Source organism: Pelmatolapia mariae, linkage group LG17 (genome assembly GCF_036321145.2).
Source record: "Pelmatolapia mariae isolate MD_Pm_ZW linkage group LG17, Pm_UMD_F_2, whole genome shotgun sequence".
NCBI classification, from domain to species: Eukaryota; Metazoa; Chordata; class Actinopteri; order Cichliformes; family Cichlidae; genus Pelmatolapia; species Pelmatolapia mariae.
Genome location: NC_086242.1, coordinates 35,429,329 through 35,445,813, shown reverse-complemented (window position 1 = coordinate 35,445,813; position 16,485 = coordinate 35,429,329). Strand labels below are relative to the sequence as shown.

Sequence of the window (16,485 nt, the reverse complement as noted above, 5' to 3'; positions counted from 1 at the left end):
GTGTGTGATCCGCCCATTTTCAATAACAGGGCATATTTCTGCAGAAATCGCTGGTTTCAAATGAGTCATCCGGGCGCCAGATGGCGCAAGAGCGTAAAATGCCGGCAAATGTTGGCTCTTGGTTTTTGTTTTTGCGCTCAGGCTTCCGTTACGAGCAGCGAGGAGGTATATCAAATGTGCTGGTTAGCCCTTTTTAAAGAAGAAAAGTAGATTAATATGAACTGACCTGTGATTAATTTAAAATTATATATAATAGTGGTAGGTATGGAGACAGTGGAACAAATGTTGGGTCTTTTCTTTATACATTTCCTAAGGAGCAGACATTAGCAACACTAGCCTTAGCTTTCGTTAGCTAGCTAACGTTTCCCAGTTTTTCCTGGGAAATTTGCTTCAGTACCAACGACAAACGACCCAATCACAAAAGGTTATAGCGGAGATTTGTGATTTACCTGTTGCACGTTATAACCGATTTTATTTTTTGCTTTTCCAATCAGTGAAGGACTGATTGATCATGCAGTAGGATAAATATTGAGAACTGAAACGTGTTTGTGTGTCCGAAGGCAACAGGAGCACTGACGGGCAGCAATGTCGCTCTATGATGACCTCGGTGTGGGTGCCAGTGACACTAAGACCGAAGGCTGGTCCAAGAACTTTAAGCTACTACAGTCCCAGCTGAAGGTGAAGAAGGCGGCTCTGACACAGGCCAAGGTGCGTGCAGTACTACACATGTAATAGTGGGCTGTCATTCAATAAAGGTTAACGTACACTTTTGTTTATTAGATGGTCAGAAAAGATGATAGTAGTGCTTGTGTGTGTACATGTGTACATTTTTATTAGCTTGTGAAAAAAGCTCTTATTTTTAAATATTAATTAACCAAATATTTTATACTATTTTACATTTGGTCTGAAAAATGTTATGAAAGTCTTGAATTAAATCTGGTCTAGTACATCCCAGTCTAGACTCACCGGTGTTTGCCTCATTCATCCCTTCTATGTAATACTGAGCGGCTGCCGTCAGCCTTCATTAAGCTGTATGTTTTAAACACAGTATCAGACTAAGTTCTGCAGATTTTAATAAAACTTCTGCAGCTTTACAGGACTTTTTAAAAAAATAAAAAAATAAACAAATGGCCATGGATGGAGCAGCTACAAAGTTCACTTTTCATCACTTTGGAGTTTGTTGATCAGGTGCTTTGATGAAGGACTCCCACTCACTTTTTCCCAGTAAAGGTTTTAATGTTGATCACAGGAAGCACGCTGATGTTTTGGACGCCTGAAACAAGTTTTCTTTCACTCAGCCTGAGCTTACCGTCTCGGTAACGGCTCTGCCTTTTTGCTCTTTGCAATCTGTGTATGTGTAAAAAGAATATGGCTCCATGTTAAACCAGCGTCATCATCACTGCTGCTGTTGTGTTATCAGTGCTTTTGTTGAAAACTGGAGGCTGTGTGAACCTGATTTGGTCAAACCTATTATTTACATGCTGCTCCTAAATAAGTTTCTATTGTAGGTCTGTTTTTACATGTAAATGTGGGTGAAATGCTTGCATTTCCATGGTGATAATGGCACGCTACAGAGTCGTACATTAAACGAAGCATCAAAGCAAAGAATTTGTGTCAAAAACTTATTTTTAATTGAAATATTTGATTTACGTGATGAATCATTGCAGCCCTGGGCAACAGCAACTCAAATAACCACTATGAGTAAACCACAAATGAGTATGCCGAAAAGCATCTCTGAATGAACTTGTCTATATACAGCAGTTTTCTTGCCATAATTTGAGCTTGTTTATATAGACTGAGCATTTTTTTTTTTTTTTAATGCTACTTCCTTTCTGAGTATTATTGCTGACCATGTCCATCCCATCATGACCACTGTGTACCCATGTTCTGATGGCTGCTTCATGGCTGCAGATAGCATCCCATGTCACAAAGCTCAGATAATCCCAGACTGGTGTCTTGAATGTGATAATCCCTGTGCTCGAAAGGTCTCTGCAGTCACCAGATTACAATTCAGTAGAGCATGTTTGGGATGTGCAGCCAACATATCTGCTGCAACTGTATGGACCAAAATCTGAAACTGAGCGCATCCTAATGAGTTCAGAGTAAGAAGTGATGTTGTGTCTTTTTGCTATGCTGATTTTCTGTTTGATGTATTTCTACAGTCACTGATCAGAAGAAGAACAAGGTTAATTGGTTGTTTTGTTTATGCTTTTTTTTTTTCTGTAGACCCAGCGGATGAAGCAGACCACCGTCTTGGCGCCTGTCATTGATCTTAAGAGAGGAAGTTCCAGTGATGAGCGACAGATCACAGACGCTCCTCCACATGTTGCGGCTGGTCTCAAGGTACGGCTCACAGTGTTTGTTATGGATGGGTACTCAAGACCAGTGTTAAACTATTACTGGGTTGGTCAGTATGGAAATATTGAAAAGCACCTGGACAAATTCTGCTGTTTATGCAGCATTACTTGAGTCTTAAATATCTGTTAGACCCGGTCTTTTATAATGACAAAGCTGGTGGTGATCGTGTCTGACGTTGCTGTGTGTTCACATTCTCTCCGGTCATGGCTTACAGGCTGAATGTTAAAAGCAAAGGCTCGCTTTGAGAAAATATGATGTGATTTGCTGAACTACAAATAAAACTGTTTCCAAATCAAGTCGAGACTGAATGTTGTTTTAAAAATAAATGTGCTGATTTGTTTGATAAGCAGCAGCCACTGCTTCTTTAGTGGACACTGGTCAGATACTAAATTTAAGCTTATTCTCAGTTTCTACATGAGACAGGAAGAAACAGATTTACAGGGCTGTCGTCATGGTTCAGTGATGAGTGTATGTGGAGCTGCAGCCACTCCTTTCTGGGTGCCAGTGAGGCAGCACTGCAGTAGAGATGAGCAAGGTGGAATGAAATGAGTTGCATTTCTTTAGTTAAGAACAACTGCTCTTTGCTTTGTAGGTATAAAGATAATTGAAGAATCACATCACCAGTCTAATATGCGTAAAACTGTATAAAAGCCACATTTCCCCTGCTTCCATCCACCCCTTGTGTGCCATAAATCCAGCATTATCTTTAGTATTACATATAGTATTCTATAGCGTAATGTTGTCAACCAGTTCTTTCATGTTGTCTGTATTTTGCTGTTTTTAATTTTTTTTTAAAAATTTAATTCAGTTGGATCTTTGCCAAAGATGCAGAGTGAAAATATTACAGTGTCCAGTGTAAAAATTGTAAAGGAACTCCATTTATCTCACTCATATGTTGCATTTGTTCTCCATGTTTGCTGGTTCTTGCTTTAGGATGCAGTCCCCAGTGCCTTCTCTGCTAGCGATGTGCTGATCCCCTTAGCAGACGAGTATGACCCCATGTTCCCCAATGACTACGAGAAGGTGGTGAAGCGTCACAGAGAAGAACGGCAGCGACAGAGGGAGCAGGAGCGGCAGAAGGAAATTGAAGAGAGGGAAAAGTATGGCTGTTTTCTTTTCTTTTGTTTTAAATTCTCCTCAGTAGGTGATGTATTATACAAGCTAAAGATTGACAAACTAGATGAAATAAAATACTTGAAGCTTTCTATTCTTCCACTTTTAAAATGATTAAAAGAGATTTTTATTTATTAGTTTTCAGGAATTTGGAGGATCTTTACTTTGATTTAGAAATGAACTGAATGAAGCAGACAACTAAATCCTGAATGTGGGCGTTGTTTTTGCAGGAAAAGGAAAGACAGACACGAAAGTGGAGCTCCCAGTGGCTTCTCTCGTTTCCCGGCAGGAGAGGAAGACTCAGATGAGGAGGAGGAGTACGAAAAGGAGAGGAGGAAAAGAAGTGAGTTCTCGAAACACCGAATGATGTTTTGACTCTGATTTGCAAGTAAAATAATCTGTGATCTGATCCTTATCCACATTGTTTGGACATTTAGCGTCTCGTGATTTCAAATCAGTTGACACCCTAGATGGTTTGTGCCCCTCCCAGAGATTACTTGTCTTTGTTTTCTTATCTTAAATTGATCACTGAAGTTATTTTGAAAGTAAAACAAAAAGTAAAATTCACTTGCCTGATTGTTTGATCTGTTTTTGTCTCTGTCTCAGGCATGGGTGGAGCAGCCATTGCCCCTCCATCTTCCCTTGTGGACAGAGATGGTAAGTCTGATAAGTCTGAGGGGATATTTAGCTTTTAAAATAGAAGTAGCAGCATACAACTGGCTCACTGCAGAATAATGAAGAGAAACTGTAGGGTTTTTTTTCCTCCTGAATTTTCTTTCTGTGTCATGGACACAGAACATGACACACAGATTTTGGGATCTTGTGAAAACCGATGGGCTGGTAAAGTCAGGATTGTCAGGTTTGTTGAGCTTTGCTCCACCATGCAATACCATCTGAGAAGTATCTGATTGGGAGTGACTTTGTTTTTCAGCATGATAGCACACATTAATAGTGTGTTTACACGCACTGGTAGATAAAGGTATGTTTTTACTGGATAGATAAAGGCATACCTGGATATGCTGGAACACTATCGCTCATGAATTGGCCTCCTCAAAGCCTAAACCTCAACCTTATTGAAGCAGTGTGGGATCATCTCGACAGAGAACGGGACAAAAGGCAGCCAGTGTGTACTGCCACACTGCTTTTTAAGTTTTTTAACTTTAACACAGTACAAAAATTTAGCTTTCAGACTTCTGAATGCTCAATTCTAGTCATTTCTTTCTGCTCCTAGCACCATATAATGGCAGTAAGAGTGGATATCATATACTGTATTCCCAAAAGTGCTTCCTCACCCACTCACCCATGGCCAAAGTGGATAAAATCAAGCACCTAGGCATTCAGACTGCTTCTACAAATGTTTGTGGATGAATGGGTTGCTCTGAGGAGCTTAGTGAATTCCAGTGTGGTACCGTGATAGGATAGCAACAAGTCTAGTCATGAAATTTCTTCACTGCTAAATCTTCCACAGTCATCTGTAAGTAGTATTATAACAAAGTAGAAACGATTGAGAATGACAGCAACTCAGACATGAAGCGGCAGGTCATGTAAAATCAGAGAGCGGGGTCAGCGTTTGTTAAGTGAATGCCTTTGGCAATATCGTGTATGTTTGTCTCAGGTTACTACAGGGCAGCCTGTCGAGGAAATAGAATGATGGTGGTGTTAAAGTTAAAGGAAGAGGAACTAAAACATGGTTTCAGACAGAGGATGAATATAGCTGTATTTACTAACCCCCGTCTAACTGTGAATCATGCAGTTCCAAATAAAGATGTGGAGCTGGAAATGACCATAATAGGTCACCTTTGTATGCCTAAAGTTTACTTTGAATGCATGTTGACATTGCAGTTCAGCCCTTTGTTACTGCACTATAAATCATCAGCCATTTTCTGTTTTGTGTGTGTGATCTCAGGCTCTTCATTTTCCTATGAAGATGAGGGCCGTCCTGCCAGAGGCTCAAAGGCGGCCATCCCTCCACCTATGTATGAAGACTCAGACCGGCCCCGCTCACCACCCGGACCGACCAGCTCCTTCCTTGCTAACATGGGGTGAGTGCTTATATTACACAACAGGTACTTTCATATAATTACTTCATTTATTTCTGCTTGAATAAAAAGTACTTCAAGTTAAGTACTACAGTTAATCAGTTGTATATCATGTTTATATGTACTGTATAGCTGAATGTTTCATGTTATGCATTAACATTAATTCTCCTTCACCTGCAGAGGCACAGTGGCCCATAAGATTATGCAGAAATATGGCTTCAAAGAAGGCCAGGGACTCGGGAAGCACGAGCAAGGCCTCAGCACGGCGCTGTCTGTGGAAAAGACCAGCAAGAGAGGTGGAAAGATCATCATAGGTGACGCAGCAGAAAAACGTAAGAGCGACCTTTGTGCTTTTTTTTTTTTTTTTTTGTTGTTGTTGTTTTTTGTTTTTGTCCTTTCCATCTTTAGCTTAGGGCTGGGCGATGCCTTTGTTTTTGTTTTGTTTTTAAACAGTACATTAGCAGGTTAGATCAGAGAAGTTGGTTGATCGAGTTATAATTTGATCATTGTGTCACATAAATGTTTGTGCAGTCATATAGATGTTTACGGGTCTCTCCCCTGCCCCCACTCTCTCATTTCTTTGAATTCTATGCTCACTCTCACAGTGAAAACCAAAACTAAACTGCACTTAGCTGAACTATTGTCATTATTTTAAACATAAGACTGCCATTTGTTAAAAACGGCATTACTTCTTAACTAAATATACAAATTAAGAAATATATATTAATTTGTAATCATGTGTCAGACTGTCAGTTTAAGTTTTTATACAAATTCCTGCAAATGTTTCACTCTAAAAGCCTCGTTAAGAAATGAAGCGTTTCCTACCAGTGAGACTCTGGTTAGAAAGCGAAGCAATAAGCTAATGTTTTCTTTCATGATGCGTCAGGAGTTGACTTAGTGAGTCAGTTTACACTTGAACTTACTAAGCCTGGGTAAATTGACACGTTCAAAAAGACCTTGTAGGAAAACACAAATCATCATTTACAGTCAGGTCATGACTGTATCTGTGTTAATAAAGTTTCTGTGCCACTTGTGTAAATAGGCACATTACAGTTTAGTTGTTTTTTTTTGTTTTTTTTGTGTGTGTGTGTGTGTTAATGTTCCCATGATGGACCAATCTCTGAGTAAAACCAGAACTAAAACCCTGAAATACTGCAAACCCATCAGCTCACTGTAAAAATGAAGTCTGCTGCTTGTAATAATCATCCTTATGTGTCTAGTAAGGATTCTTCTCCCTCCATTACTCAATGTTAAGTTCACTGTACCTCTGTTTTATTATAATGACAGTGTTACCTGAAGCATGCAGCGTGTGGGTCTCAACCCTAAACATGCAGGAGTGAAAAGCCAGAGGTCAGACCCAAAACTTTGGCTTTGTGCTTGTAGCTTTGCGCCATCCAACCGTGCCAGTTAGGCGCTTGTAAGACTCCTAACAGCATTTATGACAGGCACATGTGTGTCTGGTGTGGCTGATGTGGCTGTGGGGTCACGGCAGATGGCTGCCCCACCCTGAGCCTGGTTGTGCCAGAGGTTTCTTCCTGTTGAAGGGGAATTTTTCCTTCCCATTGTCACCAAGTGCTTACTAATAGGGGGTCGTCTGATTGTTGGGTTTTCTCTGTGTTATTGTAGGGTCTTTTCCTTACAACAGTCATTTCAAATTCAAGAGGGTTGCGGCCCACTTAGATACCAGAAAATGCCATGGGCCAAATCTTAAAAGAAAAGTCAAGTTACAAGAGAAAGAAATTCATTTCCTAAAAATTCTGTTTAAAAAAACCAAACAAAAACATAAGCAACGCTTACGCTTATGCTAATTGCTGAGCCACTGTGTGACCCACCCACCACTGGGCCCCAAGTTCCAGTGCAAGAGCAACATTACTCACTACTCTGCCCTAAATAGTCAGAGTAGTGAGTAATATCACAAACTAATCACTTCCTATTACCAGTTTTAATTCCCTTTTTATAAAAATGAATCATTTTATATAAATATGTAACTGTAAATGTTTATAACTTCAAACTGAATTTCTGTGATTGCTGTAGGCCACCTGCAGTACCTTCATAGCCCACTCGGGGTCCCCAGCCAAACCTTGAGTATCACTGCCTTACAATATCAAGCTGCTTGAAGTGACTGTTGATGTGATTTGGCGCCATATAATTTAAAATAAATAAATAAATACATTGGTCTCCATCAATTTTACAGTTTTGGTTTATTGGCTTCTGTTCATAAAATACTCTTTTATGACCCTTTTAAACTAGATTAGTTCAACTGGATTTTTAATTTTTTTTTATTTCTTCACATTGTGCTCCAGTAGCACGCTACTCTCAGCCTGCCCCTCAAGATCCACATCGCCCAGCCCTACCGCTCATTTTCTGATGTTTATGCCCCACCCCACCTTTCTGTGTTCCTTTTCACCCTGTCTGCTTTAACGTGATTTTCTATATCTGTCAGCTGCATGAAAAGCTGCTTTTGCCTGTATTGTCAAGCCTGTCCTGGTCTGTGTGAGCATGTGCAATATTTAGCCGTCCACTGTTTTCACATACTTTTGTTTTGGGTGTGACCACAACAAGATTCCATTTCAGTATCAGTTATATGTTTTACAGTGACCTTTACATGCACGTCTTTTCATTTTTTGTGTGCGTGTGTGTGTTTCTGTGTGTGCGGGCGTGTGTGAGCAGCAGGCTCCAGCCAATCAGGTGCCACTGAGACTTCAGGCTCTGCAGGTTGGCTTCCACTCCCATTTTATCCCTTTCATATTGCAGAATGTGCCACATGGATTATCTTTAAAGTTTGTGTTTGCATGCGTTTTATATATATGCATACTGTCACGCAGTTGCTCTATGCGGGTGTCACAGATTCTCAGATTCATTGCATTAGCATGAATCTCTGCATCCATGTTCTCTACGCAGCATATTTGTGTTAAAACAGCTGTCAGCTTGGACACATCCAGTTATTGATACCTTCGTACCTTCCTGACTTATCACATATGGTAGCTGGGGGTATTATAAGCTGAGTTGTAAAGTAGATGAGGGTTATTTCAAAGCTAACTTACTTTATTGGAACCTTGCATAACCACATTTAATATAGACATGTGGACTTTGACCTACAAAGAAAGAAGGCTGCTAGTGCGTCCACTGCTAACATTGATCATATTAAGTTGGTGTTCTCTTACTTAAAGAGTAGATGATTAGTTTAATGGTTAAATTTCTGTTTAATTAGGAAATTTGCACTTTGGGACACCTACATTCTTCCATAGCTTATTGATGTGAGTTTGTAGCCACATTAGACACCAGCCAGTGGCTAAAAGTGCGCTGAATGGAGATAAAGTGTGTACCTGTTCTCAAGGGTAATACTGCACACAGCTTTATCCATTTTGTCTGGCTCACTTTTATCAGCAGGAGTTTTAGTTGCACTCTGCCTACTACCCTGTTCACAGCTCTCTTAGCTCCACTCAATGTTTCACATGTAGAGACTGCCCTCTGGTGGCGTCATTATGCAGTGCACTATAATATGACAACCTCGATACAGCATCAACAGTGTCATATTACACCAAATCTCTGTCTGTTTGTTTGCTTACAAACTCGATCTGATAATCAGGAGTTGAGTAACCCAAACTTGGCTCATATCTTAGTCCCCTGAAGCTTCTTGTCTATATCAGAAAAAATCATCCAGTGATTGAGTTTGTGCACCTGTAACACCTTCAAAAGGATCTTATTATTTTAATTTAATGACATTAGTATCTAATTTATCATAACTCGAATATTTGTATTTCCATTTACATCTGAAGTCAAGTTTACTGTATTTAGGGTCTATATCAAAACTTTAATGTTGGATAAATAACTGTATAATTGTACTTTTATGCTAAGGGCTTTCAAGCCATGTGAATTCCTCCAGCCTACTAAAGCACTTTCTTTCCAGCTTGTAATTTTTGCCAGGTGCTACTGTAGGTAAACCATAAGGCTAATGTGTAAATAAGCCAATGTCATAAAAAATTAAGTTATAAAATCCTCTTTTACTATATCGTCTTCCATACCAGTTTTTCATTATTCACGTATTCTGCGGTAGACAGTGTCTGGATACTGAGTGTTGTAGTATATTCCACAGCTGGTTGACTTAAAAATCATATATGCATGGCAATACATTATGCCGTTTATAAACGTACTATGAGTCCCCTAATTACCTTCTATTTATTAATTTGGCCTCTATCACCTTTTTGTAACTTTTGTAAATGCGATTCGATCAAACAATACTGTAGTCTGGTTATGTACTGCAGTCTGCAACACAAATGCTCTGCTGTGCTATAATGCTGTGATGCCGCCCAAGCTGAAGCTGCAACCCGGCCTCAATTTGAAAATTTATTTTAAGTCTTTCCTGCTTTGAATTTGGTCTGTGCTTCTTATAGCAGGGTGCAGATTTTTGCCTGTACAGCATGCTCTTTGCTGCCAACTCAAACAAGTTTCAAGTCTCCATTATTTTCCCCTCTCAACAGCTTTTCATCAAATGTTTGGCTTCTGTGCAGTTTTCACTCTTTGACCTATTCTCCTAACCCCTGGACAGTCATTTATGACAAGTCAAATCTGCAATGTATTCCATTATGACTTAACCCAGTAAAGCCTGCACATTCACATAATTGCCATAAAATTTCCGCCTTTTTTTTTTTTTTTTTAAAAATTGGAGCATTTATGGAAAATTCTGACAAATTTAAAAAAAAAACCCAATTAACATCAATTTGTATACATGAGGGTGTTTTTTTGCAATTTATTGTTTATAGCCATATATAGCAAGCATAGATTAAAAATGAGATGGCCGCTTTGTAATAAGAGGCTGACTCCTCCCTGTCAATAAACATGTCAGTGTTTCTGTTTAACCACTAGAGGGCACAATTGGATATCGTCCCATCCATGTTTACCTTTTCTGTATGCCTGTTAAATAACTTGAGCTCTGTTATCAGTGTTGTTTATTGTCCAGTTAAATGAGTGTCAAATAAGAACATTGCTACTCTGATAATCTCTTATATTCTCAAATGTGCTAGCAGCTTAAGCGTTAGCACATTTAAAAATAACATTTAACCCCTTATTATTATTATTAATTAGTAACATCAATACTTTTGTCAGATCGTCATTTAGATTTCTGAAATGTGGAAAAATAGTGTGGAAATTGCATTCTTTTTTTGTTTGTTTTTTTGTTGTTTAACTTAATATCTAAACGGAAAAATATAAAGATGAGCAGAAAAACTTCAGCTCTGTTTTGTCGTATACATTTCAGTATTTGAGTGAGACTGGCAACTTGGCCACTTTCCAGAAATCTTAACAGTTTTATTACTTGAATGACCCAGAATGACCCAGAGTGGTTTCTCAGCAGCACAGTAAAAGCCAACTGGATGTCAGACGAAGCAGATATCAGACCAGCTGACGCAAAACAAACTGCTGAATTGTTTCATTTATCATCTGTGTTGAATCAATCTCCCAAGTTTTGAACAGTCCTGCACAAATCCACTTATCGTCCGACACCTTCTGTTGCTCCATCCAGCATACCTGCTGCCTGTAAATATTCTGATGATAAGGAAAAAATTATGATCACCTCTGTTTTCTTCCAATCAGCTGACTCCTCCAAGAAGTCTGACGCGAACCCGCTCACTGAGATCCTGAAAAACCCGACCAAGGTGGTCCTGCTGAGGGTACGTGTATCCCTGTTGTGTGCTGTTAAATTCCCCCTTTCTAGGTTTGGCTACTATAGCATTAGAAACATGATCAGTGGGTTATAAGTGGCACGTGTTATTATTTCAACACAGAACACTGGGGTGATGGAAGGACTGTAGTTTTAATATGAGATTATGACTAGTCTGATGTCCCGTGCAGCTTGGTTACATGTGTCGTTTCCCTTCGTAGAACATGGTGGGGCGAGGAGAGGTGGACGAGGACTTGGAGGGAGAGACGAAAGAGGAATGCGAGAAATACGGCAAAGTAGTTAAATGTGTCATTTTTGAGGTGAGATGAAGTGATTTATAAAACTCGATTTATGTAAAGTCATCAAAACAGAAGCGTGAAGATTCTTTCCACTGTCAGATTGCAGAGGTGCCAGATGATGAAGCTGTCAGAATATTTCTGGAGTTTGAGAGGGTGGAGTCGGCCATCAAAGGTCAGTATTCGCTTCTTTTAAGTGCCATCCCTGGAATGGGCCTCAACTCATGAAATATCGGGCATTTCGGCCTTCAAGTGTCACATGAGCTTGAGGAACTTCCTCGCTGTGCACTTGTTCATAATGAAAGTGGTTGCCTCACACATTTCCATTCCCATTTAAACAATGGTTTTCAGTCTGCATATGTAGGCGACTGTTTCCTAAATTACTTCATGTAACAGCATCACACTTTTCCTTTTTCTTTCTCTTTCTTTTGGGGGGGGGGCGAAAGGAATCATTGCATAACTGCTCTAATAATGTGGGTGAAAATGTGTCCCATTCTAAATGAGTTGGCCCAGATCAGAAACAAGGTGAGACTCCCATTCCCTGTGGTGTTACATCATTTGTGACCCAGCAACCCAGGCGTCTCCCTGTGGCACCGGCAGAACCGCGCTTATATCACAGCTCTCAGAAAGCAGGGCAGGTTCTCAAAGAACGACACTAAAACCTGTCATAAAGAATCAAATTAAAAGTCTCACACTAAGTGATCTGTTTCTGGAGGTGATGATGAAACATCTGGAAAGTGAAGTCTGAGGGCATGTTCTCGCACTCATAGGCCGGAGATGATTGTTGTATTTAGTGTCTGTCAGGGTAGCTGTAAATAATATGCTGGAACCCAGTTAAACCTGATTTCCTTCTGTCACTGTGTGAAAATGGGTCATGTTTTTCCTCATGTTAGCTATGATTCCCCTACAGGGAAGAGAACGGTGAGTGTAACATCTAGCACCTGGTTCATTTAAGTTAGTTTCTTCTAGTAGAGGTGATTTAGCTTGTTTTTGCTCATGAATTCCATTTGTAGTTGCTTTGGATATGGCTGGAGTTGTTCAAAGTGCAGTTAAGATATACCAGTCTGCCCATAACATCCACATTTTTATCTCCCCTCCAAGGTTGCATCTTTGTGCACCTCTGGTCATCATGTGCAACTAAGACTTGAATCCACCAATTGAGACATCAAGCATGTTGCCAATCTGTCTGCAATCTGTCTACATTTGATTTAAACAGACCAAACAGCGCGGTTGTGAAACACCCTTTGATGGCTCCCTTTAAGCCCTGTTCTGATCACTCTTGACCACTCTCTGTGATTTTTATCGCTCATCTCGAATGTGCACAAAAAGCAAACGTCATCTTCCTCGTTAAAGCGATCGATGCTGTCTTCAGTGTTGAGACAGGGTGAGCGTGACAGTGACTCAAAAGTAGTAAGAAGCAGTTTTGGGTGACAGGATTCCAAGGTCAGACTGTCGGCTAAAGCCTCTCAAATACTGAAACATACTGTATTCTGCTAGAACACTACTAATCAGACATGCAGAGTTGTTGTTGTTAGTTTTTTTGTTTTTTAAGCAGTGGCCACACAACAGTACATCACAGTAGTGTCCACGCTTGAAGGAATGCAATACTACCCAAGAAGATAAAGTTTGAGGTTAAATTTTCCCGGCTATTCTTTGAAAGGTTTAATGGCTACATAGAAACCAGCTAAATAATCTTGTCGGTTCTCTTCACTGCTGACGTGAGTATGAGGTGATGGAAAGGTTACAGAGCCTGGTGATTGCACATTGTCCTCAAACAGAAAGTTGTTCATTACCTTCATTAGATTACAGATAGTAAATGACAATATTTAGAAACAGTTTGTCATTTTACTGAGAAGTTGTAAAGATTTATAATGATGAATTTAGATCTGTTGTTGGACATTTAGCACTTTCTGCTTGGCATTTACAGAAAGAGCACAGTGACAATATTGCACATGAGAGGTGGAAACTCAGATTTTTGCAATTGGCCCTGTTGCATAGGCGTTTCTCGGAGTTCCTTTCTCAGGGCACAAAATTTAGTGAGGGGAATATTTAAGTTTTGCTATGCATAAGATGTATATGTAATAACAGTTTTTTGCACATCGGTTTTGCTGTGTAGAGGAGACATCGCAGTAAGTTAAGGGTGCGCGCTAGAAGTGCGCTTATTAATTTGTGTGGAATTCCAGATGAGGATGTGGTTAAAAATGGATGGATTACAAAGCCACCTAATTCTAAATTTGTTTAGTGAACTCCGAAATGACCTGGAAACTAAAAGAGTCACGCAGTGCCAGCGGCAGCAAAACTTATTGCACTTCTTCAATTCTCGGTTTCTGGTTCCTGTAAACTGCGGCTTCTGCGGCTATTTCACAGCCTTCACGGAGGTTCAAAGCGAAACAGCTGACGAATGGCAAGAACAGGGGGAATGACTATGTTGAATTTGGACCCTATCCTTAGTATATTCAGGCCTTGGATATGGATGTTGGTCTGATTGATGCATTTATGTTAATAAATCTTTATTAAGAAAAGAATTTGTTTTTTTTAACTTTTATTACACTGAAATTAAAGCATTTTGATTTCAGGATCATAAAAGGCGCACATGGTTTTCACCATGATCTCGTGATCCTCTAACACATGACTGTTTTTTTTTTTTTTGTCATGGGTTACACAAATTCAGCTGCATGCACTTTGGCAATAGGTGTACGTCTGTGTAATCATATTTGATTTTTTGCATGTGATCTATTTTTATTTTTCTCAGCGTAGAACCGTTATGGTGGTACTGTCAACATCGAAGCAATTACTAAAGCCTGTTTCCATTCTAACGAGCTCTTGACTGCCACTGTAGGCCTACACTGAACGTACACATGTACAACTGATTTATATTGATATGCTTGTCCTGTTAGTAAATTACCCACAGCTCTTGGCAGATTGTGCGTGTCACATTGAAATGAACAGACTGCGCCTGCGTTTAGAAAACAACACAACTTTTGTAAATCATCCGCAAAACTAACCGCACCCATAACATAAAATAATTGCTCTCTTTAACCCTTGTGAAGAAAGCACGTTTAAAAAATGGTCTGAATTCATCTTTGAAAAGATGCGCAATTGTACACTAACCATCTGTTGCCATACAAATCAAGATGTTCCCCTTAGCTGCTGTAGTCATAACGCACGTTGTTTTGTGCATATGCACACGCTTTATGGCTGTCTACCAACTGAAGTGATCTCCGGCGTCCTTCAAGATCCATTATCATGCTTGGGACACACACGCCTCAGTGACTAATGATGAATCCTGTCCTCTCTCACACAGTCGGATAAGACGCGTCCTTTTTAAAGGATCATTACCTCAGTGGTTCATCTTTAGGAGACGGTCCTGGGAAATGACCCTGACATAAAATTTCCTATTTTCCTAGAATGCAGTACGAGAGGCAAGAAAAGTTTTCTTTTTTTTTTTCTCTTCTTGAGTGTTGTTTGCTGGGAACTACCAGCATGAGTCGGCTGGTTTTCATAAACAGTGTAATAATTTATTTTTTACAAAGGAGAGATGAACTGATCTGTGGAGGTCACAGAGAATAAATCTACCATAAAACATATTGAGACAATAGTAACTTTGTTTTAGTTTGTTGTGTTTTGTTCTTCCTGTGCGTAAGTGATACAACATTCTCATGTTAGTAGGGATCTGCTTCAAAGAAACACAATGTTTCCAGATTTGTGCCAGATACTCCACAGCATCTGTGTTCTGATGTCTTTGATGGGCCTGTTTTGATCAGTGTTTTTAATTGAAGGCCACATGCTTACCCAGTAAATATCAGAATAGGGTGCAGCCTCAACTGTACAAGTTTTTAACAGCCATATTGTTAAAAAAAATCAGCATGCAGCTGAGTTGTGTTGGGTATCTATACTGATGTGGACTGGGTAAAATGTTAGGAGTCAAAAGATGCCACGTTTGTTTCATGGAGATGGAAAAACATCAACATTTGTATGTGAAAATCAAGGAGGTTGGTCCATTGGGCTGAAATTTCATTGCAGCAACTCAAAATGGTACTCAGTAAGCCCCACATGCATGTATGCATTACTGATATCACAACATGCTCCTAATGAGATCATGGGTGTCCTTGGGGGATTTCCTCCTAGCTCGGAAGAATCAATGAGTTCCTGGATGGTGCAAGGTGCAACCTGCCAGTGTCAGGTGGACTGAAACATAATGTCCCAAAATGTGGTGGATTTTGTTCTTTTTGCATATGACTCTACTTTGTTTTCCCAGGTTCTGACATTAATTGTCCCTCTCTTTTGCAGCTGTTGTGGATCTGAACGGACGATATTTCGGTGGGCGAGTTGTCAAGGCCTGCTTCTACAATCTAGACAAGTTTCGGGTTTTGGACCTCGGCGAGCAGGTTTGAATTCACCCTGGAAACTAAAAGAACCACCACACAAGGAGCTCACATCATCTCCCCACATGTACATAAACCTTTTTTATATTTCCTGAACAGCAGTCTGTGTAGTGATACATGTCTGTAGTATATTGGCTTGTTTGTCCTGTGTTGAAAAAGAAAAATACCTTTATGTAAAAAGAATAAAGGGTATAAACAACATTGAGTTGATGGTTTTTGTCATTTTTACATAGAAAATTTTCTGTTTCTGGTTTTAGATCTTCATTAGTTAAGACAACAAAGCTCATTCTTCATGTTGACTGTCGTTGTGTTCTTAAGTGTCAAAATATGAACACTAATATAACGGGAAGTTAAACTCTAGAAACCCACTCCAATCATATGTTGTATCTCCAGGAAGCCTACTTTCCTTGTCTGAAGTTTGTCTGACATAACGCAGGTTCCTCGCTAGTGTTAACACATCCCCAGGGAGAGACGGTCTTGATTTAGCCTTGCCGGATTATAGGAAGGGGACTGGGACAGTGAACGCAACCCCAGCCTCATTCAGAACTTATGTAAGTGCGCCAGAAGGGCCCTGGAGGTTCCCGTGAAAAACGTCAGGAAGGATCCCACTGGAGAAGGTTTAAATCAGATCAGGG

The 16,485-nt window shown here is 39.9% G+C and overlaps 1 protein-coding gene across 3 annotated transcripts; it reads left to right on the top strand.

Annotated features, from left to right (window-relative positions):
* Positions 1-62: 62 nt before the first annotated feature.
* On the top strand, positions 63-16,012 carry rbm17 (RNA binding motif protein 17). 3 transcript variants are annotated; one of them, XM_063460183.1, is made up of 13 exons: positions 63-165; positions 561-708; positions 2,227-2,343; positions 3,292-3,458; positions 3,702-3,814; positions 4,078-4,128; positions 5,378-5,513; positions 5,691-5,842; positions 8,181-8,225; positions 11,103-11,179; positions 11,391-11,489; positions 11,568-11,640; positions 15,756-16,012. In XM_063460183.1, exons 2-13 carry the CDS (start codon positions 586-588, stop codon positions 15,857-15,859), a joined length of 1,257 nt encoding a protein of 418 aa, XP_063316253.1. In that variant the 5' UTR covers positions 63-165; positions 561-585; the 3' UTR covers positions 15,860-16,012. The 3 variants fall into 3 exon arrangements, with proteins under 3 accessions (XP_063316253.1, XP_065325570.1, XP_063316252.1); XM_063460182.1 differs by lacking the exon at positions 63-165 and adding an exon at positions 283-424; XM_065469498.1 differs by lacking the exon at positions 8,181-8,225.
* Positions 16,013-16,485: the final 473 nt, after the last annotated feature.

Bases quoted from the DNA above. Each gene is read 5' to 3' on its own strand.
- rbm17 (XM_063460183.1), top strand. From the start codon at position 586: ATGTCGCTCTATGATGACCTCGGTGTGGGTGCCAGTGACACTAAGACC. The intron at 8,226-11,102 runs GTTGGCTTCCAC...TCTTCCAATCAG, and splicing joins TGAGACTTCAGGCTCTGCAG to CTGACTCCTCCAAGAAGTCT. The intron at 11,180-11,390 runs GTACGTGTATCC...TTCCCTTCGTAG, and splicing joins CCAAGGTGGTCCTGCTGAGG to AACATGGTGGGGCGAGGAGA.